The sequence below is a fragment of the Abramis brama genome, assembly GCF_963993115.1.
Source record: "Abramis brama genome assembly, chromosome: 21".
Lineage (NCBI taxonomy): Eukaryota > Metazoa > Chordata > Actinopteri > Cypriniformes > Leuciscidae > Abramis > Abramis brama.
In genome coordinates, this window is record NC_139983.1 from 5,356,904 (window position 1) to 5,382,617 (window position 25,714).

The window sequence follows — 25,714 nt, forward strand, 5'->3', positions numbered from 1 at the left end:
TATGAAATATCTAAAGCAAAACATAATCTATTTATTCTGTAAAATTACAAAACGTAACAGCCGGCCTTTATGAAAAAAAATGCTCAATACTTTCAATACTTCAATAAGTCAAACTTTCCTTTAAAATCTCAGTGTTTTTTTGTTGTTTTCTCTTGTTTATTTATTTATTTTATTTTTTTACAAGATATGATAATATTAGAATTTTAGTTTGAATGAATAAAAAAATATTATTATTTCAGACATTTATCTTTGCCACTAAACATACAAAACTACAGCCAGAGAACATGCATTGGTATCTGAAGCAAATCTCAGAACAAGATGTGGCAGAGTCAAGATGATGTGCATGCAATGCGTGAACGTGCCTCATCATGTGTGTGTAAAGAGATGCGCGCTTCAGTGAAACCCGTTCTTTCGGCTCCAGTGTGTTTCAGACTGAAGAGCAACACATGCACACGCACTTTCTGTGTCTTCCACCTCTGTGTTTGTCACCCACCCGCACGAGCCCGTCTCCCCCTCCTCCTTGAGCATGCGAGTATGGATGGATGGCGCACAGGCCTCTCTGAAAGGACAATAATAAAGCACAAAGACGCTGGTGAGTCTTCTCCTTCTTCCTCTGCGAAATGCCGCATTAGGATACGCGCGTTATAGCGCGACACGAGATGTGATGATGGGATACATGTGCAGCTGCGTGTTCACATCAAGAGCTTTTGTGTCCTCATCGCCGTCTTGAACAGCATCCCTTTAAACCTCAAGTGTTTCCTTCTGAGACGCAACGCTATAAATGCTCTGATTTTGGGGCATGATAAACGGATAATGTTAGGAGTCATTGCTAAAACAGGCTATAATGCTGTATTTTTTAACATTACGGTCAGTGTGTGCTGCGGTAATAATGCGGGTGCAGGTAAAGAAAAACAAGAAAGTGTCTTTGCAGGAGATCTTGGTGCTTGGACCTCCGCTGAAAGTCAAGAGAGAGAGAGAGAGAGAGAAATAGGGAAATTTACACTAAGTGGAGATGGTTTTCGGCCAAAGCAAATTAACGGATACTGAAACTATAAAGCATGTGGTTCATGATGTCCATGCGACATGTAGCCTATATTAAATCTTCTGACATTTTATTTTAGACATTACATAACTAACATTATACAGTAGGCTACATTATGCATAATAGCATTTTTGTTTTTAAATGTGAAGTTATATTATTGCTGCCTAGCCTGTATAAGATGTCTTATATCATTGAATGGCTATAGAGAAATTGTAAACAGTGTGTGTAGTTTGGTCATTCCTACAGTCCATACTTCCAATCTGTCATTTCTACAAAGCCTAATTCCTATGAAACACAAAATGAATTATTATTTATCTTTTTATTTTCATCAAGAGATATTGAAAATTGATAGAAAAGTCATATTTTGCGTTTTAATATAATAATTTAAATTAACAGTGAAATGTGGCATTTATTGTTAATAAAATAACACTGAATAACTTAAATAACACTGAATCATGGAAAGTGAACCAAGTAAAATATAGCATCCAAGCCTGTTTTTTCTTGTTTGGTATTTGCGTTATTATTAATAGGCTTTACTCTTTTTAACCAGCCAATTTTTATTCATAGTTGAATTTAACATTATTAAGAATTTAACATTATTAATGACTTAAAAAGCGGCCTCTAGTCTGATCTTTACTATTCAGTTATATTCAATAAATAAACAAAACCTTATTGAGATGTCTACATTTTGTTGGCTATTTGACAAAAAATGTACAGAAATTTCATTGTAAAAAGCATGTTTGCCAATTTTCAGTCAAGCCATTTCATTTCAGCATCCAGACTTGCAAGAACTACATAATCACATTCTGTTCACCTCATTACTTTCTCAGATCCTGATGACTCGATGTCCCAGCTGAGAAGCATATGTCCAAATTTTGTTTGGTTTTCTCACAGCCAGTCCCTGAAATCCAGTCAATGAAGTCTCACACAAACTCTCTCTCCCTGCTCTGAATGGAGCCTCTCTAATCAGAGGTTAGGTTGCTTCACAAACCTAGATTATTACATAATTGCATGGTTTTATCTCATTTAATACATTGTGAAAGAGATTTACTAGAGATTTAGCACCAAGCAAAGAAAATCTAAAATAGCGTATATACATTTTTAAAGTGAATTTGGTATATGAGTTCATTTATATAGTTCATTAAATTCTATATGAACACAATACTGACATATTAGATTGAATATCAAGGGATGCATGCATATTTTAATTTGTTCAAAATTTTCTTATAGTTTTGTAATTCCAATCTACCTTTCTTCTTAATTAGTTGAAATGGAGGATGAAGATGGTACTTGTTTATTTGATGTTTTGTGGTAAGTGTTACATCTAGTAAATTGAATTTTCTCAGTTTGTATGTATTTTATTTAAAGCAAAACAAAAAACAAAAAAAACATTCACATCGGAAGAGTTGCAAGATATTTTGCTCATGTTAACTACTAATTGTTTTGCTTTGAAACAGTGACCCTCAAGCCCTGAATGATTTTCTTCATGGGACAAACGAGGTATGAAGGGATTGTAATATTACAGTGTGACTGTAATCTTTAAAGTTAGTAACATAAGTGACTACCTGTTACAGTACTTTCTCCAAAACTTGTTTCAGTTGTGGTAATTTGGAAACCTTTCCACACTTATAAGTTATAAGGTCATATGTAGGAAGATCTCATGTGAAGAACTGAGAAGGACCTTAACAAGAGAAACTCTTGTGTTTGTATATATATTTTGTGTGCAGATACAAGGTCTAAAAAAATACTCCAGGCAATTAACTGTCTCTCCTCCCTTCTGTTCAAACAGCTGCCAAGTGGAGACTTACTCCTTAATTCATCCTCTGGAGAGCCATCACTCTTCACAGACACTCCAGTGAGTCTAGACCTTTCTCCCCATGGAAGAGGCAATATATGTGACCCGTGCTGGCAAAATGAGTCACAATGAGCATATTTTCTGTTATTTTCTCTATTCTATACATTCCCTATCCTATTAAAAACCTTCAAAATGATGTACGATTTGAATCAGACAAAAAATGCCTGAGCTACACCTGTTTGAAATTGATGGAGTCAGCAAATTCAATTTTGTGAAAAATCTAGTTAAAAAGGCTCCAAAACAAAATCACCTAGTAACCATACCTTAAAATCCCTGGTAATACCACCAAATTTGGCACACACCAAATCAAAACTAAATATCTATAGGAAAAAAATATATATTCAACTTTTTTCCCCAGGATACCACAAATGTTTGATTAATATTTATTTATTAATTTTAACATTTTATTTAACAGACAGTCTATATATTCAGACCTACTGTACCGCACAGATGTAATCAGTGTTGTATAAAGTACTAGAAAGCAATACTTGAGTAAAAGTAAAAGTATCATACTAGAAAAAGACTTTGGTAGAAGTAAAAGTTACCTTTTAGAATATTACTTAAGTAAAAGTCTTAAAGTATCTGATATACACTCACCTAAAGGATTATTAGGAACACCATACTAATACTGTGTTTGACCCCCTTTCGCCTTCAGAACTGCCTTAATTCTACGTGGCATTGATTCAACAAGGTGATGAAAGCATTCTTTAGAAATGTTGGCCCATATTGATAGGATAGCATCTTGCAGTTGATGGAGATTTGTGGGATGCACATCCAGGGCACGAAGCTCCCGTTCCACCACATCCCAAAGATGCTCTATTGGGTTGAGATCTGGTGACTGTGGGGGCCATTTTAGTACAGTGAACTCATTGTCATGTTCAAGAAACCAATTTGAAATGATTCGAGCTTTGTGACATGGTGCATTATCCTGCTGGAAGTAGCCATCAGAGGATGGGTACATGGTGGTCATAAAGGGATGGACATGGTCAGAAACAATGCTCAGGTAGGCCGTGGCATTTAAACAATGCCCAATTGGCACTAAGGGGCCTAAAGTGTGCCAAGAAAACATCCCCCACACCATTACACCACCACCACCAGCCTGCACAGTGGTAACAAGGCATGATGGATCCATGTTCTCATTCTGTTTACGCCAAATTCTGACTCTACCATCTGAATGTCTCAACAGAAATTGAGACTCATCAGACCAGGCAACATTTTTCCAGTCTTCAACTGTCCAATTTTGGTGAGCTTGTGCAAATTGTAGCCTCTTTTTCCTATTTGTAGTGGAGATGAGTGGTACCCGGTGGGGTCTCCTGCTGTTGTAGCCCTTCCGCCTCAAGGTTGTGCGTGTTGTGGCTTCACAAATGCTTTGCTGCATACCTCGGTTGTAACGAGTGGTTATTTCAGTCAAAGTTGCTCTTCTATCAGCTTGAATCAGTCGGCCCATTCTCCTCTGACCTCTAGCATCAACAAGGCATTTTCGCCCACAGGACTGCCGGATACTGGATGTTTTTCCCTTTTCACACCATTCTTTTTAAACCCTAGAAATGGTTGTGCGTGAAAATCCCAGTAACTGAGCAGATTGTGAAATACTCAGACCGGCCCGTCTGGCACCAACAACCATGCCACGCTCAAAATGGCTTAAATCACCTTTCTTTCCCATTCTGATATTCAGTTTGGAGTTCAGGAGATTGTCTTGACCAGGACCACACCCCTAAATGCATTGAAGCAACTGCCATGTGATTGGTTGATTAGATAATTGCATTAATGAGAAATTGAACAGGTGTTCCTAATAATCCTTTAGGTGAGTGTATACTGTACTTAAGTATCAAAAGTAATTTTCTGATATTTAATGTACTTAAGTAATTGAAGTAGAAGTAAAAGTTTTTTTTTTTTTTTTTAAACAAACAGTTAGAACTTTGATAGTAAACTTTATTGTGGCTTTATTGTGGGGTGGGTGGGGAGGTTGTTGGGATGTAAAAAAATAATCTTGCATCACAATATGCAATATTGACTAATTTGGATAAATATTAGGTACACAAGATAAGGCATTAATTTTTCTCAAGAAAAAAAATCTTACCTAATGCTGTAAACCAAACTAAGGCCCGCGGGCCGAATCAGGCCCGCCACCCCCCTTTGACTGGCCCCCAGCCCCTCTGCCCCCCACTACTTGAACCGGCCCAATGAGGCAATCCCCAAAAATCGTCATGGCATATTTTTTTAAGTTGCTTTTTGGAAAATAATAACATGTCTGCATCTGGTATTTTGTTGATATTTTTCAGTTAAAATTTTTCGAATATTCCGAATTTTCGGCACCCCAAAATGCTCGAGATCAAGCAGTGACAGACAACGCACGTGCAGAGAACTGTCAGATAACTGTCAGTGTTCAGGACAGCAAAATGGCTAGTGTTAAAGGTGGGGTGAAACACTCAGATTCAGTCAATCTCATGTTAATCTTGAGTACCTATAGAGTAGTACTGCATCCTTCATATCTCCAAAAAGTCTTTAGTTTTATTATATTTATAAAAGAAAGATAGGCTGTTCCGAGTCTTTCCGGAAAAAAACGATCGGCTGGAGGCGTGCCGTGTGGGCTGTGCTTACGCGCCGATAGCTAACAACACACAGACATTTGAAGCAGTTTTACTCACGGTTCCAACGCACGACCGTTAACCTTTATCGTTGGGACTGCTCCATCCTTAAGCATAAGATGATCTCCAAATCCGGCGTCGTACTGGGCCTTGTTCATAAAATAATCATCGTCGAAATGCACTAGCAGCAAGCACAGCGCTTTGATGGTTTCGCTCTCTCGCTCTGGTCTATAAGTGCGCGCGCGCCCTTCCGGGAGAAGTGCCCTTAGGACCCTTATAAGGAAATTCCACTCCAGCTGACGTCACACATGCCCATACTCGAAAAAAACTTTCCGAAACTTGTGACAAACCGGAAGGAGTATTTTTGGTACAGAAATACTCCATCAAACGTACAACTTAATTTTTTAAACTTTGTCCATGTTTAGCCTGGGAATCCAACTCTTTAACAGTGTAAAAAACTCAGTATGCATGAAATAGCATTTCACCCCCCCTTTAAACGAAAAGTTGATAGAGAGTGCAGAGTTTTCAAAAGAACAGTGGACCAATGATTATTTTTTTGTTCAGTGTAAGGGCCGTGCAGTTTGTATTATATGTAAAGAAAGTGTGGCGGTTTTCAAAGAATATAATCTGCGTCGTCACCACGATACCCGCCACAAAGAGTATGCTAGCTTGCGAGGGCAAGCAAGAGAAGACAGGATTCGGAGGATGGCTGTGCCTGGACATAGTAGTGGGGATGGCTGTGCCAGGCTAGTAATCTCTACTACACAATGAGGCCTGCTGGTGGTCATTTTGGTCTGGGTCATACAATTCTATGTTATATAGCTGACCCGGCCCCGGAACCCCCATCACAGTCAGGAACGATAATGTGGCCCCCAGAGAAAAAAGTTTGGTGACCCCTGCTGTAAACATACAGAGAGCCCTATCAGATATAAATATAATGCGTTTTTTATCATAATAACAACTTTAAGTAAAAATATAATAAATATGTAATATAGTACACATATTTAGCTAAATACTCTCTATAGCTCTTTTTTCTAGCCAACTAACATATATTATGGTCATCAAATGGCATAATTGTTCTCCTGGTGATTTACTGACCCTTTCCGCGGTTGAAAAACACTGATTGATCGATATTATGTATGATGAATATACATTTCGGTAAGTTGTAACGTTACTGTTTCTTTTAACATTCATTCGTGTTTATTTACTATTAGCTAGTAGCCTAGAGATGATCGGTTCACGTGCGCTAGGGATCTGTCACGTCACATTTACAAGCGCCAAAACGGTATTTATTGTTTGAATTTCGTAATAAAATTGACAGAATCTGAGAGCTGAGATTTTTTTTCTATCATAACTAACCTGCTCTGTCTAGTCTGTCAGTCTCCGTGTCCTCTTTGCTTCGCGATTTTTCTGTGCCTGAGAAAATGGATGTGTGGCGTGAAAGCGTGTTGCGTGTGTCTCACGGTGAATGCGTGAGAGTTGGCAGCTCTGTGGGGTGGCCGTCTACGATAACGGGAGGTCCTCCAGTAGGTTCTTGTGCTTCCATGGCGGTTTCAGTTGTGCTTCCTCCTCCTTTGGCATGGCAACAAACAACCATTACGCTGAAATAGAGCGCGCGTCATGCGGAGCGTGCGTAATGCAATCTAGGAGCAGTGATTCGCCAAACAATAGGTTACTGTTGTAACCCCGGTTCTCTGAAACATCGAGTGGAGAGATCCACCTATGGGAAGGGCATCCGTACCTGACCTCTGCAGAAGCATCCAATTGCACCAAGTCTGGCTAGACAGACAGAAGCGCGCAGCCAATGCCAGGTAAGGCCACACCTCTTACCTAGGCATATAACTTCTCCGCACGCTGCTATTCCTCAGTAAGTATATTCGCTTCTTGTGCGGCAAGCGGGGCAACGCTGGTGGATCTCTCCACTCGATGTTTCAGAGAACCGGGGTTACGACAGTAACCTATTGTTCTCTTTCATCATCTCGTTTTGAGATCCACCTATGGGAGAGACATGGACAGCTCCCCGATTGCCCAATACACTCACAGTGAGGTTCTGAAGGCCAGAGAAGGACGGTCACCTCAGAGAGGCGGTGCCTGACACGTCCCACAAACATGACCCTGCAAGGGTGATGCCACGCTAAACTGCTGTGGACAAGCAGGGCATGAAACATGCATGAGACACATACATGATAATGGCCCCCGCACCACCAATGCACATAGCTAAACCCAAGAAGGAATGCAAATGCTTGGTGACAGGAATGAACATGACCAGCCGGCCTATTCACTCCTCGTTGGTTAACCCAACGGGGCTGTGGGAAAGGGCTAAGAGGACCCTACCCCTAGGACCGAGTGTGCCACCGAGGTTCTGGTGACATCCAACCGGTAGTAACGCTCAAAGGTATGAGGAGAGGCCCAGCTGGCAGCGGAGCAGATGTCCTGCAGTGGCACTCCCCTGAACAAAGCCCAAGAGGCGGCTAAGCCCCTTGTGGAATGAGCTCTGATGCCCCCTGGGGGCTGCACTCCCTTTGCTTCATAAGCCATAGTATAGCGTCCACAAGCCAATGTGAGAGGCATTGCTTTGAAATGGGACTCCCCTATGTGTGGGGGGAGCCCTTGAAACAAAGAGCTCTTGCGGAAAGCACTGGTCCTGGTCATATATGCTTGCAGAGCACGGACGGGACACAGAGCATTCAGCCCCTGATCCTCCGGGGAGGCAAAAAGGTGGAGGGTGAAAAGCGGATAGCTCCAAAACCTCCGAAGTGAACGCAGGGAAGCATGAAGGCATGAAGGCCGGGTTAGGCTTAAGGGAAACCCTATCTCCACTTAGGGAGAATTTGGCGCACGAGGGGTGAACCGAGAGTGCATGTAGCTCACTGACCCGTTTAGCAGATGCCAAGGCCGAGAGCAAAGCTGTCTTGAGGGACAGCAGCTTAAGGGAAATACTCCCCAGAGGCTCAAAGGATACAGAGACCGCGCTTCCAGCACCATGGAGAGGTCCCACTCAGGAACAGATCTCCTGATGACCGGCAAAGAGCGGCGTGCACCCTTCATAAAACTGTGGGTTAGAGGGTGTGACGGTGGAGCCCTCAAAACCCACATGACAAGCTGAAATCGCAGCCAGGTAGACCTTAATGGTGGAAAAGGACCTGCCTCTTTCCATGAGGTCTTGCATGAAACACAAAATATCAGGCACAGAACACTGATAAGATGTGAGACCACGCCCATCGCACCACCCTTCGAACACTTGCCACTTACAGCCATATAGGGATCGCGTGGAAACGGCCCTGGCATTCTGAGTAGTGGCGATTACACGCGGCGGGAGCCCCAGTGCATTTAGGTTCGTCCTCTCACGGGCCAGGCCCAGAGAGCCACCCTGTCCGGGTGGGGGTGGTAAATCTCCCCGTTGGCTTGGGACAGTATGTCCGTGCGAGGGGGGAGGCGCCATGGCTCGGCGTACAACAGAGGGATTATCTCTGCCAGCCACGGGGCTTTGAGCCACCTGGGTGCTATCAGAATGAGAGACAGGCCGTGCTCTCTCACCCTGGCCAGTGTGAAATTATCAGGCACAGGGGAGGAAAAGCATACAGCAGCACTTTGGGCCATGGGTGGGCCAGTGCGTCTGCCCCGAGGGGCGCGTCCATGTCCTTTAGCGAGAAGAACATAGGACAATGGTGGTTTTCGCGCGAGGCGAAAAGATCTACGGCTGCCTGTCCGAATCTCATCCATAACATCTTCACTATCTGCGGGTGAAGACGCCAATCCCCGTAGATTGGGTTTCCCCTCGATAGCAGATCCGGCGCCTCTGTTCAGAATGCCCGGAACATGAGTCACGCGTAATGACAGAAAAACCTGCCTGCTCCACATCAAAAAGCCTGTAAGCTAGAGCGTGGAGTTTCGACGAGCACATGCCGCCCTGATGGTTGATATAAGCCACTGCCGTGGTATTATCGCACCGTACTAGAACGGGATGTCCCTGCAGGCGAGGCAGAAAATAATTCAGAGCTTTCCAAATGGTAAAAGCTCTAAATAGTTAATGTGCGCTGAACGTAGTCTGCTCAGCCACAGACCGTTCAGCATTCTGCCTTCCTGGGTGGTTCCCCAGCCTGTTAAGGACGCATCTGTCGTCACAACTTTCCGCATCGTAACCGTCCCGAGGGGGGTTCCCCGTGCGTAAAAGTTCTCGCTCTCCCAATGGTGCAGGGCTGCCGAGCAGGCGCGCGTCACCGTTACCGAGCGGCAGAGATCGCGAATCGGGCTGAAATGTAGTGACAAAACCCATTTCGTGAACGCTCTCATTCTCAGGAGACCCAACGGCACAACTTGGATAGATGAAGCCATGAGACCCTGCAGCCTGAGGCATGTGCGATATTGTACTCTCACCCCTTCTCTGAACTGAGACAGACAGTCCATCAGTGAGCGAACGCGCTCTTGAGAGAGACGCGCTCGCATGGAGACTGAGTTCAATTCCAAGCCCAGGAAAATGACATTCTGACTGGGAGTCAGATTGCTTTTGCTCGCATTCACCTTGAACCCGAGGGATGTGATGTGCGCGAGCACCCGGCCGGTGACCAGCGACACCTTCTCCTTCGATTTGGCTATGATGAGCGAATCGTCTATGAAAGTACGAATTCTCAGCCCTGATAGTCTCAGGGGCGCCACGCCTGCCTCCGCACATAGACAGAAAGTTCGGGGACTCAAATTGCGCCCGAACGGAAGAACTGTGAATTCGTAACAAATGCCTTGGTAGGCGAAACGAAGATATTTCCTGTGTGGAGGGTAGATGCTTATGTGAAAGAAAGCATCTTTCATATCGACTGATGTGAACCAGTCGTTCTGCTTTATGGCACGGGCGAGAGAGCCTTGTGTCACATTCTGAAATTGTATTTCCTCAAATGTTTGTTCAACACTCGAAGGTCCAATATAGGGCGGGGGGCGCCACGCCTTTTGGATAATGAAAGTACCAGGAATAAAAACCATGGTTTATCAGATTGGGTGGCACCATCTGAATCGCTCCCTTGTTTAGGAGGGAGGAAATTTCCTCTTTCAGAATGTGTGAGGCGTTTTCTTCTGTGTGAGAAGAGAGAACGCCGTTGAAATGCGGAGGTTTTATTGCAAACTGCAGCCTGTAACCCTGGATTACGGTACGCAAAACCCACTCGGGCGCTGAAACGGCTTGCCAAGCCGCTTTGTGACTCGCGAGCGCCCCCGCTCGGGCCGGAGCGGGGCTGTATGGGCCCAGCTGGTTAATTTGTGATGCAAAGGCGCCATCTAGTGGGCACACTAGAGGCGACATGCAGGGGTTCCGAGGGATTTCCTCTCTCTGTAGTGAGAAGTTTTCTCTGCGGAGAGAGGTCTTCTTTCCAAAATGTATTCATTTGATTCGTAACTTTGTGTGTTTTGTGTTGGGCAAACACTGGGGCCGAAAGCCTTTATTGACAGAGTGAGGGGAACATAGTGTGGTGTCCACTGTGCTAAACTTTCCCTCACAAAGTGCCCCCTGATTTTAAGTGGGGGGGGAAACACACATCTCCTGAACACATGAACTGGGCAGTCACAAGTGCAGACAGAAAAATAATATCCGCGGAGAGAGATACTCTCTCTGTAACGGATTTATTTGATTTGTTTGTTTTAAAGTGTTATTTAGTTATGTGTGTGTTTTGTGTTGGGGAACACAGGGGCCGAAGCCTTCCACACACAACGTCCATTAAAAACACATGAGCTGGGCAGCCACAACTGAGCTGTGTGAGCCCAGCTGGTTGATTTGTGAGGCAATGGCGCCCTCTTGTGGACAGACTCAGGGCGACATGCATGGGATCAGAGAGATTTGCTCTCTATGTTGGCAGATATATAAATCTGCACGAATTCATCTGATTCGTTTGTTAAATGTGTTGTTTAGTAATGTGTGTGTTTTGTGTTGGGGAACACAGGGGCCGAAGCCTTCCACACACAACGTCCACTAAAAACACAGGCTGGGCAGCCACAACTGAGCTGTGTGAGCCCAGCTGGTTGATTTGTGAGGCATTCATACATTGCATTTTTGTGGGCATCAATGGACAATGATGTGTTAGGAGCCACTTCTTCAACTCTCTCTCTAAAATATGGTAAGATGATTTTATTTTATTCAACTAAAACAATTGGTTTTAGTAAGCTTTTTATTTTATATTCTTTTAAAAAGAACAGAATATTTTTCAACCTTAGTAAAATTATTTTATTTTATATTATACAGCTTTAAAGGTATGTTTTTCAATTTTAGTTTAATTATTTTTGTGGGCATCAATGGTATGGACATTGATGTGTTAATTTTAACTCAGTCATTTTTTATTCTTTTATTCATCTAAAACTAAAATAATTGGTTTTAGTAAGCTTTTTTATATACTTTTATTCATCTAAAACTAAAACAATTGGATCAATAAGATATTTATATTATACTTTTAAGGAACAGTATGTTTTTCAACTTTAGCAAGATATTTTATTTTATATTATACACTTTTAAAGGTATGTTTTTCAACTTTAGTTTAATTATTTTTGTGGACATGAATGGTATGGCCATACTTTAAATCTCTAAAATAATGTAAGATGAATTTATTTATTCAGCTAAAACAATTGGTTTTAGTAAGCTTTTTAAACACTTTTAAAGAACCAAATGTTTTTCAACTTTAGGTTAATTATTTTTGTGAACATCAATGGTATGGACATTGATGTGTTAATTTTAACTCGGTCATTTTTTTATTCTTTTGGTCATCTAAAATAATTGGATCTATGAGATTATATTATTTTAAAGGATGTGAAGTTTTTGTGTGACATACACTTCTCACTTTCACAGTGGCCGAACAGCACGTTTCAGATGGGAGGGGGCGCAGGCCTGTGACACACGCCATATAACCACACACACACACACACACATAACTCGAACCTGACTTTATAACTGGGCCAAAGTTCAAACACCGGACACACACACACATGTCCTATATACCGGCTGCTTGAAGCCGTCAAAACTATCCGGCAAAAACTATCCGGCAAAAACATCTGTTCTGTTAAAATAGGGGAAACTACCCGTCAAACTACATGATCGAGGGCTAAAAAGGTTAAAAAGGTCAAAACTATCCGTCAAAACTATCCATCAGAACAACATCTGTTAAAATAGGTCAAAACTATCCGTCAAAAAACATCTGTTTGGTTAAAATAGGGCTAGCTAGGTCATTAGGTCAAAACTAACTGTCAAAACCCATGATCGATAGGGCAAAGGTTAATCCCATGACCTCAAACCAGGAAGTTCAACCCATCAATCATAAGGTCACCGGAAGTTCAACCTGTCAAAAGGTCAAAGGTCAAAGTCATTAATCATTTTGACACAATGTATAGGGTAAGTACTACTTACTGCTTTACAACGATACCAAACTTGTGCTGAGGGGAAGTGTGAGAAGCGAGCAGAGAAAAACTGCATTTTTCATAGACAAAGGAAAGGTACTCCTCTCAGAAAACGTACAAATAAAGATACTTTTTAGATGTGTAGTCGCTATATTTGGAGCACTGGGATAGCTAGACGAGGGCTTGATGAGCTCATTTTTGTGAAAACCTCAAAATCGACCAAAATTGACATTTTCACTTGTTTTGCCCGTAGCTTGAAATCAGCCTGTGCGCATTCCGACTCGTTTTGCCAGCACGGGTCACATATAGATTTGTTTCAGCTGGGATCTCCCAGAACTCAGTATTGCATGTCTGTCCCACTTTTTATCATCAAAAGAATTGATATTTGAATTTAAGCTTTAAAATAGTGTTTGTGTTCCTAGCAAACTTTTTACATAATTGTTGTGAACTTTTGTTCTGCAGAGTCCTGCATCTCTGTTAGCAGATGATGCAAGTTCTCAGGACACTCCTGTCTCTGGCTGTGTAGATCTGTCCTTTCTGGAGGAGGCGCTGCTTGCATCACCCGCCTCATCCCTAGGAAGTGGATGTCCAGAAGAGGCACAAGAAGATCCCAATGTCCACTTAGTGGATCAGCGGAAAGAGTCGGAAGAGATCTGTGACATTCTCCAGCAGAGTCTCCAAGAGGCAGACATCACTGAGGACACTCTTGCATTAGAGGCAGGACTTGCCCAGACAGCAGAGACTCTCCAGCTTGGTTTGTCTGATGCATCCCTTCCTTTGCCTGCAGCACCATATTTCTCCAAACCATTGACCATGCCTGGCTTAATCTCTTTACCAAAGGACACACAAACAGCGGTGGAGCCTCCTCAGCCATCTTTGTTAGCTGTTGGTCCAGGCTGCCCCTCACTCAAGCCTCCAGGAACCCAGTTAATGAGTCTACTTCCTGGGAATGTCTTCCCCACACCTCCACTCGAGGCATCCTTTTCTATTAATTCAGCACAAAGGACCAGCATGATTACCCAAAAGACCCTGCCAAGCCTCACAAGCTGCCAGATGTTGGCCTCTACCGTTAAAACAATTACTCCATCAGTGGTCATGTTACAAAAAACTCCTCTACCCATTCAGCCCAAGTTACCTGTCAACATCCAGCCCAGGCTTGTACAGATCAGTCCCAGGCCATCAGGACAGAAACCATTGCCAGGATTTACCTTTATCTCAGCAAATACAACACAGACTGTCTTGCTATCCCCTTCTGTTGGCTCAAAGCAGTCCTTGCAAGCACAGTCCGCACCAAGTGTTAGCAAACCTGTTAGCTTTAATTTGATTGGTCAGGGAGGCCCCATTGTCATTCAGCCCCAAGATCCTTTTCAGGGTCAGAGACAATTCTTTCTGCCCAGCCAAACACCTGCAACTATGACCCAGTCTACCAGCATTTCAAGGTGTCTTCTTAGTACACCAAGCAATCAGATGCCTAACAAACCCAACGTTGACAGTTCTCAAATTGTGACTATACAGCCAAGGCAAATTAACTTCAGCCCTATTTTCACCTCTCCAACTGGACAACTCACACTCAAACATGGGGCACTTCTATCAGGGTCTTTACCGATTCGGCCAACACCTCCTACAGTCTTCCAGATGCCAACACAGCTAGCAGGGACCTATGCACCTCAAGTGCAGGGGCAGCTTGATGCTGTTGTTCAAAACACGGTCAGAAACCAGATCAGATTGATTAATAATGCTAATATGCTCCTTCCTGACATGACCACCACACCAATAGGGAATGGTGAGTCAATGATCCAAAGAGATCTGGTAGGGGGACCTGAGGGGGAGGTGAGTCTTACCCAGAATTCAGTGCTTCTCTCGCCTGAGAAAACAACAGAAGATGAGGAGAAAGTCAACGAATTGCTTCAAGTGAGTTAATTTGTGCCATTTTCTGTTGTAATGTTAAGAATGTTTTTTTTATGTTGTCGAACAGTAAATATATATATATAACAATTTAATAACCATTTAAATGTTATAATTACATTTTGAAAACATTTGGGGCTCAATATGTTTGTTCACTGCTTTTTTTTAAAAACTTGATTTGGCAGGAGAGCAGATTGCCTCCTCAAGCTTCACTGGAAGCACCTATTGTGGAGATTCACTTTCATCCCTCTCCAGTATCAACTCTACTACAGTCACAATCAGATGTTAGTTGTACCCCTGAGCCAGTTTTGTCATTATCCCCACAACTGATCACCCAAACAGACGAGCAACAATTTACTGAAGGAGAGCATAATCCATATCATCACAATCAGGGATCAATACATCTTCCTCAACAGGTAAATGTAATTGTGCTCTGTCATAGGTTCTCAAGCATTTTGTGTAATTGCATTCAAAGACAGAAATGAAAATGCAGCAGCATATTATATCTTCAGTAAATACACAATATACTTCTTCCCCTGCAGGATCCACTTAAACCGTCAGCCATCCAAGAGACCTTAGCTACAACTCTGCTTGTGCAAATGGACAACAACATTTCTACTGCCACTGGTGAAACTGGGGATTCACTCACACCTTTGACTGCATCTGAGAACTTTTCTGCATCCTGTGAGAGTAAAGAGATTCCTTTGCCAGTGTACCATGCCTCAGAGCACAGTGACATTCTACTGCAATCTCCTACTGTAAAGACCACAAGCACAGACTCCATGATAGGCTCAACACCCCCAGCCTCAGATGAGCTGGATTCCTTCATGTCGATTGCTCTTTGTGCTGAACCCAAGTGCCAGGAGGGGCCTGTAAAGAGTAAGATCCTTTCCTTTTTGCCTTAGAAAAGTTGTATCAAAGGCAGTTTAACTAATTCATGATTTACCTGAGCTCAGAGGAACCAGAGAGTCTTTGTTTGCAAGCAGTGGCCACAGAATCAACACTCATGTGAATGTGTACAAAAGTTTTAATTAAATCACTAACACATAACTAGTCTGAACAAACACATAGACATTCAAGCATACACTGGTAAAATGGAAAGTGAAAGTGAATGAATGAAACAGAAACAGGGGAATGGAGCTATGGAAACGTAAAAGTCAGTTAACCACCCGAACAAAACCATCAGTTTCTTAATTTAAAGCATCTTGGTAACAAGGGGTCTACTACTTATACTAAACCTCTATATAGTTAGTTAAATGTACGATACTTGCTTTGCCTTAGCCGTTGAATGAGTGTCTGAATGCAGTTTGGATGAAAGTCTTTATGGTTCAATTGTTTGATGGTGCTGAAGTTGCAATCAGGTTCTTCTGGATTGAGTGAAGAATGATGAACTTCAGCTATGTTAGTCTGACTCTGTTGTTATCGGGAGCGTCCTCTCTGGAAAGGTGGAAAATTACAGCATGGCTTGCCCCTAACTTTGCTCCGAGGCAAAGTGAGGTCCCACTACAGTACATGAATATTGAATATATTAGAATTAATATTATCATTGTAGCTGTGGAAGAAAAACTAAACAGCCGTTGTTAGAAACATATTCTTTATAACAAACACATTTTTGTTATAATCATCCTATCATTCTTTTTAACTTTAAATTGATACCTCTTCCTTATTAGAGATCAACAGTGGAATAATCTCTTTGGACCAGCATGACTTACGGGAGATGGTATACCTGCATTCCCAGGACAAAGAGACCTACTCAACACTTAAGAAGGTCAAGGTGCAAAAATAATAAATAAAATGTGAAGTCTTCAAGAGATCATTCTAGATTTCAGGTAGATGTTATTTCAAAGTAATCCGGAAAGTATTCTTTTATTAATATGCATTTTGTGTCACAGACACCAACTGCATGCAGTCCGAAGGAGGAGAAACTGACACTAGCAAAGAGGCAACACATGTAAGTAAAAATACACTTGCTCAGTTGCATTCTAATTCTATGTAGACCTCAGTATGGATTCAAAAAGATGCAAGGTTACTTGCATAGCCCGAGTCCTCTGAAGTGAGGTATCTCACTATGGAAAATGCCTCTGGTGCGAATTTTCAAGTAACTTAAAGTTGTCTATTATGCATTCATTTATCTCCTCACAATGTAAAGATACGGACAATTCCTGCATTGATTGCTTACTGAAGCTGTAGTGTCATTGTGTCTGACCAGACACAGGGAAACAACGAGACAATTTTCAAGGCTACAAACTTACCTTAGGTCAAGGGATGCCCAAATCTCTTCCCGGAGAGCTACCTTTCTTCAGAGTTCAATTCCAACCCTGCTCCAACACACCTTTGTGTAATTATCAATTGTTCCTGAAGATCCTACTTAACTGGAAATCTTTAGGAGCAGCAGTGAACCCTTCTGCCTTAGGTATAAAAGCAGGTTTGGGTTGCAATGTAAACCTTTTGCACCCAGTCACAGTGGGTGAACCGCAGTTGGGTTTGCCCACTTGTTTTTCAGAGGCCAAAACAAGTCTTTCAAAGAAAGGTCTGTCTGACCAAAACAAAACAAGCGCATCTCAACACAAAGGCACTTTGATTTCTGCCAGTTAGGTGAGCAGTGGACAATACATGTTTGTATATGAGACTTGGACAGGGGTGTCCAATCCTGGTCCTGGAGGGCCAACACCCTGCAGAGTTTAGCTTCAACTTGTCCCAAAATACCTGCCTTAAATTTTTTAGTAACCCTGAAGGACTTTACTTTGGTTCAGGTGTTTAATTGGGTTTAGACATAAACTCTACAGGACAGAGGCCCTCCAGGAGCAGGATTGGACACCCCAGTTGTACCTTCCCCAAATCTAACTTGCCTTGTGAGAGAGTCTCCAATACCTATATAAATTGTTTCCCCTAGAGCAGGGGTACCAAATTCAGTTTCTGGAGGGCCACAGTCCTGCAGATTAGGGCTGTCACAATGTTAGATTTTTCACACCACGGTTATTGTGGCCAAAAGATTTCACGATATCGATATATCGCGATATCTATAGAATCTATGGGGCGGGGGGGGGGGGGGGGGGTATAGTAGTTATCAGTCAAATAAATGTTTACTTTGTTTATATAGTTTTTCTTTTTTACCCAACAAACATAAGGATACTGATAAACACAAGGCACATGCATTTTTACTTCTTGCGTACTCAATCTATGGCAAATTTTTGTGAAGGAAGACAAGCATGTGACGTTTATCTGGTTTTAAACTGAAGCCAAACACTGTCTGAAGGTTTCCTGAAGAACTGAAAAGCTCTTAAACCTATTGCCAATAAAGTCATGCAGATAGCAGATTTGAACAAAAAAATCAAGTGCAAATACAAATACACAAATAAAATGAGTAAAGAAAACAGGGTTCTTAATTTTAATAATCACCCTTTATTAAATATATGAACACAGTTAACAGTTAATGTCACGTTTCCCATTCCATGACTAGTAAAATAATAGCCGCGTCGCGTCTATGACAACTCGAGGTATCGCACACCGGACGCGTACTTTCTCAGTTTATGGCCAGCAATATCATTATGTTTAAGGACATTATGGAATTGAGATAATGTCTGTACTATGTTATGATTATACTGTACAATTAAATACAATAGTTGCTGAGTCTGTCATCTGAACACTTTACCTCAGAGCGTCCGTTAACTGAATGCATTGAGAATAGACCATAGACTGTAAAAGGTGTACACTCATACAGAATGTGTTCTAATTTTAAATACGTGGCGCTGCGCTTCTCGTCCGGTGTGCGACCATCTTTAATGTGCTGTTTTCTTTGATGAAGTCGAAGAACTCTTTTCTTATTACTGGCGAGCTTACTTTTTTCGGTTGTGGACAGAGTGTTTCACTCTAGCTACGTGAGCGCGGACGAGCGCTGCGTCGTCTTCTTATTTGACAGGTGTTCGCGGGTGCAATACTGCCACTTGAGAGGTCATCCAGGTACTGGCGCTGTAGTATTTACGTGTCATGTTATCATAAGAGTCCTATTCATTTTAAACATTGTGGTTATTATCGCCAATACCGGTATATTGTCACACTCTAAATTAACACAATGTCGATATTTCATGCTTTGAATATAACGATTATCGTCAACACCGGTATATTGCGACACCCCTAGGTTCAACCCAAACTAAACACACCTGAGCCAACTAATCAAGTCCCTTTAGGATTACTTTTTTAACTGCTTGTTAAAAAAATGCAACTTGATCGTGCAGAATTAGTCAATTACAGGCCGATCTCGAATCTACCTTTTCTGTCAAAGATACTAGAAAAGGCGGTGTCCTCACAACTATGTTGCTTTTTAGAAAGAAATTATATCTGCAAGGATTTTCAGTCAGGATTTAGACCGTACCATAGTACTGAGACAGCTCTCAGAGTCACAAATGATTTGCTCTTATCATCCGATCGTGGTTGTATCTCTCTATTGGTGTTACTCGATCTTAGTGCTGCATTTGACACTATTGACCACAACATTCTTTTAAATAGACTCGAAAATGATGTTGGCATTAGTGGAATTGCATTAGCTTGGTTTAAATCATACTTATCTGACTGTTATCAGTTTGTAGCAGTAAATGAAGAGATGTCTTATCGATCAAAAGTTCATTATGGTGTAGCGAGTGTGCTCGTTGTACCACGGCATTGGACTATTTCCTTTAATCTTCTACGCAAAGGAGCAACTGTGTCTAAAGTGCTGGAAAAGAGAAAGTTTCTGTCGCAATATCGAGTTCTTCTAAGCTATCTGGGATGCTGAGATGATGAAACTGATTAGAAAGATTATTAATGGCAGAAGTGATATGTCTAACATACAGTATTTGTGTAACAGAGTCGGCTTTACAGCCTTGGCTAAATGAAGTTTACATGAGACTAGATAATGATCTGAGATGTCATTGCTGCAGCAGAAATTCAAAGCAGAAAGCAATATGTGATAATATTAGATCTAGAGTATGATTACGACAATGAGTAGATCCTGACACGTGTTGTTTAACTCCAAATGCCAATCCCAAAGCATCTTTTTCGTTATCTACATGTATATTAAAATCACCAACAATTAGGACTTTATCTGCAGCCAGTACTAACTCTGATAGAAAGTCAACAAATTCTTTGATAAAGTCTGTATGGTGCCCTGTATACAGTAGCCAGCACAAATCTCAAACGTGATTTATCATTTACACTAAATAGTGTTACATTAAGCACCAACACTTTAAAAAAATTATATTTGAAATAAACGGAGCAATTCCAAGAGTGTCCTCACACCATCGGTGCTCGGGCCCTAACTAGACTTCTTAGTAATTCTGAAAATATTGCTATAAATTACAGCAACACATCCCCCTAGAGGTCTGGGACCCGCGGGACACGACCAGATATTTTGCGCCGCGGGATTAAATTTCCGACTAAAAAACGGTAGCGGTCGGTAACTCTGGTGTAATTTGAACGGGAGCAGTCGGTCATTCAATATCACGTTCCCGACGCCGACGTTCTTTCAGAACAGCATATCTTCGCTTTACCTAATCTTAATCTTATCGACCACCCGGTATAGGCTACAGTCTGCCCTACATATTGTTCGGTTAAGGCCTACATATTTAGCTTAATGACATGTCATATTTTCTTTCTTTCTCTGACACTTTTCCTGTGTTGACAGCAAAATGTTACGAATTTTGATAATACGAATAAAAATAATAGCCTACACTTCTTTTTTTCGCTGCGACATTTTTTCCCCTACTGTCTGCAGCAAAATGTTAAATTTTGTATATTGACAAGGCGAATAAAATAATAATAAAAAAATGTTTGTGCAGACTACATTTTTATTTTCTCTGTGAAAATGTACATGTGAAATTCTGGGAGATCTATATTAAGCGGGATGGTCGGGTCGGGAAGAAAATTATTCTAAGCAGACAGCGGGTGAACAAATAGTGTATATATAGCGGGAACGGGTGGGTGCGGGATATAACCCCAGCGGGAGCGGGCGGGAGCGGGACTTAAAAAACAGTCCCGCGCAGACCTCTACCTCCCCCTTTGCCTTTCAGACGAGGTTCATGTTTATAACAGTAATCTTGCGGGGTGGACTCATTTAAAGAAATATAATCGTTTGGTTTTGGCCAGGGTTCTGTCAAACACAGCACATCTAGGTTAGAATCTGTAATCATATAATTAAAAATAAGTGCTTTTGAAGTAAGGGATCGAATATTCAGCAACCCGAGCTTTATCATTTGTTCATCTGTATTATGTTTTTTTTTTTTTTTGTTGAACATAAATTAAATTATTACCCTTAAATGGGTTTGGGAGTTTTTTGTATTTCCTAATTCGGGGAACAGTCTCTATATGATGATATCTAGGTGAAAGAGGCTCTATGTTATGGGATTTATCCCATACTGCATGGACTAGCCCTTGATGGCCAGAACAACCTGATTTTGACTACACATGCAGACAGTGAGGGTAGAAGCTACTTTCTAGTTTCCCAACTCTGTTCCTGGATGCACTCCAACAGTGCCCATATTGTATGACTTTTTTGACCCATTCATTTTAGGCATTGACTTCTCTTCTTATGAGCTGATGAGTTGAATCAGATGCATTTGATTAGGAAGAGTTAGGAAATGTGTGCGGTTGGTGTGCTTATGGGAACAGGGTTAAGAATCGCCGGATTAGAGGGAAGTCTCTTACCATCGCTCTTGTCACCAGGGTCCCACAGAGAAGCTGACCATTGAGTAATGAGCTCATCTACATACTCCAATAAGATTGTCTCATCAGTTTGAATGCTAGCCGGCCTGAATGTCTTTTTTGGGAAGGATAGCATCACCATCATCCTTTTTGGGCATGCTTCAGAGGAGGAGTGCAAGCATCTCAACCTTCTCTTAGTCAGCTTCCACTTCACTGATGTGAACAAGTAGACGTTGCTTAAATAGCATTGACAAGCCAGAGCATTCTACCTCAGTAATATTATGACAACCAGTTAGTCCCCATGGCTAAGAGTTTAGGTAAATTTGTATAAAGGTAAGAATTCACTAACAAGATATGCCATTCTTTTGCCTTGTCCAAGACGCAATAGTGAGATACCCAACCAATGTTTGAAAGACAAAAAGAATAATAATGGAAGTCATCCACAAAATAACTAACTGTTACAATAATAACAATACATGTTAACATAAAAATACTCTGTGTATTTTATTTTCAGGGTCAAACAGCAGCTATTTTTGGACCACAGTGCTGTTCTCAGTCCAAACACTTTGGCTCCATTTGTTTCAGTGGAGGATGCTGTCAGACATTTGCTGCCCTACCATACTTGTGCTAGAGCTCTACCCAGCCAGACTGACTTCATCTCAGGTTCGACTCCTATAAAGAAGTTTGAATTTGATTTTACAAAATTGTTGTCCTGTAATGGGCCTCACTGTAAACAAAACTTAATGAAAGTGTCTGTCATTCTTTGTGCAGTGGACAAGCAGTTTGAGTGTTTTTCAGTTGTTCTGTTGAAACGAACCAAAGACATGCTAAACAAGTACAGGCAACTACTCCTGGCTGAATCCCAGGTAACAGATGGCTTTCTGAAACGCTGAATATCATTTTGGTTTTTGGGAATATAAGAGGTGGCAGGTCTGAGTTGTTATTGCTTTCTTCAGCAGGACAGCCCATCAGCAGAGATGGTGATGCTAGAGCGTTTGTTTCTGCAGTCAGAGAGACTCTCACTGGGGGAGGATAAACGACGAGCCAGAAGACATCCAGGTATAAATGCACAATATTCTTTCGTGTGCCTCTGTTTCTCAATAGTTTCTTTTCATTGATTTTCTCATGCAATTCTATAAAGCAGGATCCCTCAAATCTGGCCCTAGAGGGCCACTGCCTTGCAGTTTCACTCAAACACTGATCAAACTCACCTACCTGTAATTTTCTAGTAAATCCGAAAACCTTGATTAGCTTGCTCGGGTGACTTTGATTAGAGTTGGTGCTAAACTTTGCAGAACAGTGGCCCTCTAGAATCGGATTTGAGGAACTCTGCTGTAACGTGGACAGAGGTATTACAATTACAGCCACAGATTACCTGCACTCTGACCAGAAATAGTGAAATGTGAACAGGTTTCATTATTTTGGTGGTTCAGCAGAGTCCTTCATGATGTCAAGGCCTAAGAACTCATCGCAACACAGTCAAGCGTCATCTGTCCAGACTGGCCTTTCCGGCTGTCCTCCATCTCCACCATCGTGGACCTTGCAATCTGACAGACCTCCAGGCCTCAAGACATATCGCTCCAGCAGCAGAGGAGCACTACGCCTCACTATCAAACATGAGTCAGGATCCCGCAAAGTCATCCAGAACTCGGCATGTGACACCTCGAATGCCATCTCTGGGTATAAACGAAACTACAGCGGGCAGTTAACTAGGGGAGGCGCCATGCAGGGGAAAGATGAATCCCTCAAGCCTCCTTTGTCAAATGTCGAAGAGAACAAAAATGATCTAAACAAGCTGAAATTACACCCCGACATGGAAACAGTTAGGACAGGTAGCGATTCACAGAACCACTCTGAATCTGTGGCCATAGCAGATTATGTAGCTTCAAGGGTGCAAGGCTTACTTCCAGAGCAGTGCACTCCAGTGCTTAAGAGGAACAGGCTGGTTGCTTCGGCAGCAGAGTCTCCAAGTTTTCCTACACTAGTAGAGGAAGGGGAACTGAGTGAACACCTGCAAAGTGCTATAGACAGCATCCTGGAGCTGCAAAGGTTGCAGGGTTCTGCAATAGGGGTTAAACCCAAGATTCAACAGCCTCATGCACTGGATCAGGCAATTAGCAGCATGCTAGAAGGACAACTATAAGAGGGAGAGGAAAGAAGTGCAAGATGAACAGAAAAGCTTCAGGATTCACCAATCTTTTGCTAGAAATGTAGCGGTAGCACATTATTTTACAGTCCTGCTCCCCATTTATGTACTACTTATAGTAATTACTATAACTGGGTAATAACTAGGTAATAACCCTGAACCTGCGCCTAAACCTAACCCATGTAGTTACCTTATATTACCCAGTACTTTCTTAGGTAAATACACTGTAAATACATGTAAGTGCACATGCTGTAAAATAAAGTGCAACCAATATAGAGTATGCATCTTGCAATCCACATCCAGCAGAGACTAATTTTATTTGTTTTTCCTGAGAAAGAAATCCTATTTATTATTATTTATTGTGCAAATAGAGTCTGGGAAGTTTTTTTTGTGGAGATACATTACAGTAATTTATAGCCTTCTATCTGTTTAAGGCAAGATAAAAAAAAAAGAGATAAAAAGTGCAGTTTGGCTGTTTGTACATGGCATTTAATGTCAGTGTGTCTATAATAACACTATTCCTCATTTGATGGGGACTTGACGTTTGTTTGACGTTTGGTTATTTTGAATGCTCCTTACCTAAACTCTGGAGCTCCCAAAGAACCAAACCAGAGTACACTTGAAAAGGCAGCTTGGTGTGCAGGGCATGTAGAATTTAACTGGCCCGACAGCCTTAACCTGTGAAAACTGCCTTGTACAGCAAATGTGAGAATGTATCAAGGCAAAATGCTTGGTCCGAACTGGTTCAGAAAACACCAGCCAGATGTACTGATGTCAAGTAGACTTTCACACTAGAGTTGAGTGCACCATCAACTCAGTGGCCACGTGTTGTATGCCCAGACAGTACACAGAATGTGTAGCTTCCAGCTTGTTTACCCCCAAAGAAAATATACTGTATTTCATTCTGAAATCACCAGCTGAAATCACCAGATGTAAGAAATTCATTATCCCTAACCACATACTGAAAATGTTAAGCATAACAGGACCTCCACAGAGCAAACGGCAGATATAATGTATGCCTTATTCCAGTGGCGTCCAAACCTGTTCCTGAAGGGTCACTGTCCTGTAGAGGCAAGTGTGTTGGAGCTTAAATCTGTAGGACGTTAGCCCTCCAGGTGCAGGATTGAACACCCTTGTCTTATTCTGTCACTGCAGTGATCTGTACTATTCCTATTGTGGTCAAAGTCAAGAAGATATATAGATGCAAAAGCAATAAGTAGCAGACGGTTGTTAAAATGTGGTTGTGCCTCAATCAAAAAACTAAACTCTTTTGGATTTCATTGATCTAAATCATTCAGCTGTATGAAAATGATTCAGAACACTGCTGATATTCAACAACGCACTTAATTTAGTTGGAATACAGACCGTGTATAACAGTTTTAACTGCAGTTCACCAAAGCCTAAAGCAGTAACTATAGACATCCAGACAGTGACAAATATTATATTATTGGATTACATTATTGTTAATGATTTTTTGACAATCTACTACGTCATGCTCACATTACACCAGCGACGATTACTTCCTAATTGGATAATGGAGTAGTATAGTGAAGCATTTTAAAATAAGAGTGTTTGTTTGTCATGTTAGTTGTGCCACTTGATGTCATTAATAATATTGTGCTCAAGTTGTATGTTCATGTCTTATGAGACAGGAAAGATTTTAAACGTTTATGTATTGCTTATCTGACAAATGCTATGCACTACTCTTACAGAACACTTACTGTGACTGGCCCTAAATGTGACAAGATGTTTGTAACATACCCCATTTTGTTTGATTTCAATGTGTACTATTACTGTGAAACGTAGAATATTTGACACGGATCCAAAACTGTCATTTGACAAACAGATTGTTCTGATGCCACAATCGAAGAGGCCTTAAAGCTGCTGTTCCAGAATCACTAGATGAGTCACTACTGATGTTGACCCCCATTTTAGACCCAATACCACTGAAGTGACCAAAACAAAGCTTTTTTTTTTTTTTTTACGTTTCTACAGATTATTTATTAAATCTTGATTTTCTAAGTAATAAACAGTAAGACTGTACGAGTGTTGGACTGTTTTATGTGCTGCGATCATTCAGGATGTGAAACAGAAGTATATTATACATCATCTACAAAGTAAAGAAGAAACTGACAACC

At 41.6% G+C, this 25,714-nt stretch overlaps 1 protein-coding gene across 3 annotated transcripts; it reads left to right on the forward strand.

Annotated features, from left to right (window-relative positions):
* LOC311071719 (BRD4-interacting chromatin-remodeling complex-associated protein) lies at positions 1-25,619 on the forward strand. Of its 3 annotated transcripts, none has more exons than XM_084096239.1 (14): positions 1-592; positions 1,873-2,014; positions 2,308-2,353; positions 2,500-2,542; positions 2,832-2,897; positions 13,313-14,761; positions 14,941-15,171; positions 15,298-15,634; positions 16,426-16,529; positions 16,648-16,706; positions 21,945-22,093; positions 22,202-22,296; positions 22,387-22,489; positions 22,864-25,619. In XM_084096239.1, the coding sequence occupies exons 3-14, from the start codon at positions 2,313-2,315 to the stop codon at positions 23,571-23,573; spliced, it is 3,387 nt and encodes a 1,128-aa protein (XP_083952365.1). In that variant the 5' UTR covers positions 1-592; positions 1,873-2,014; positions 2,308-2,312; the 3' UTR covers positions 23,574-25,619. The 3 variants fall into 3 exon arrangements, with proteins under 3 accessions (XP_083952365.1, XP_083952366.1, XP_083952367.1); XM_084096240.1 differs by having other exon boundaries at positions 22,867-25,619; XM_084096241.1 differs by having other exon boundaries at positions 16,426-16,523.
* Positions 25,620-25,714: the final 95 nt, after the last annotated feature.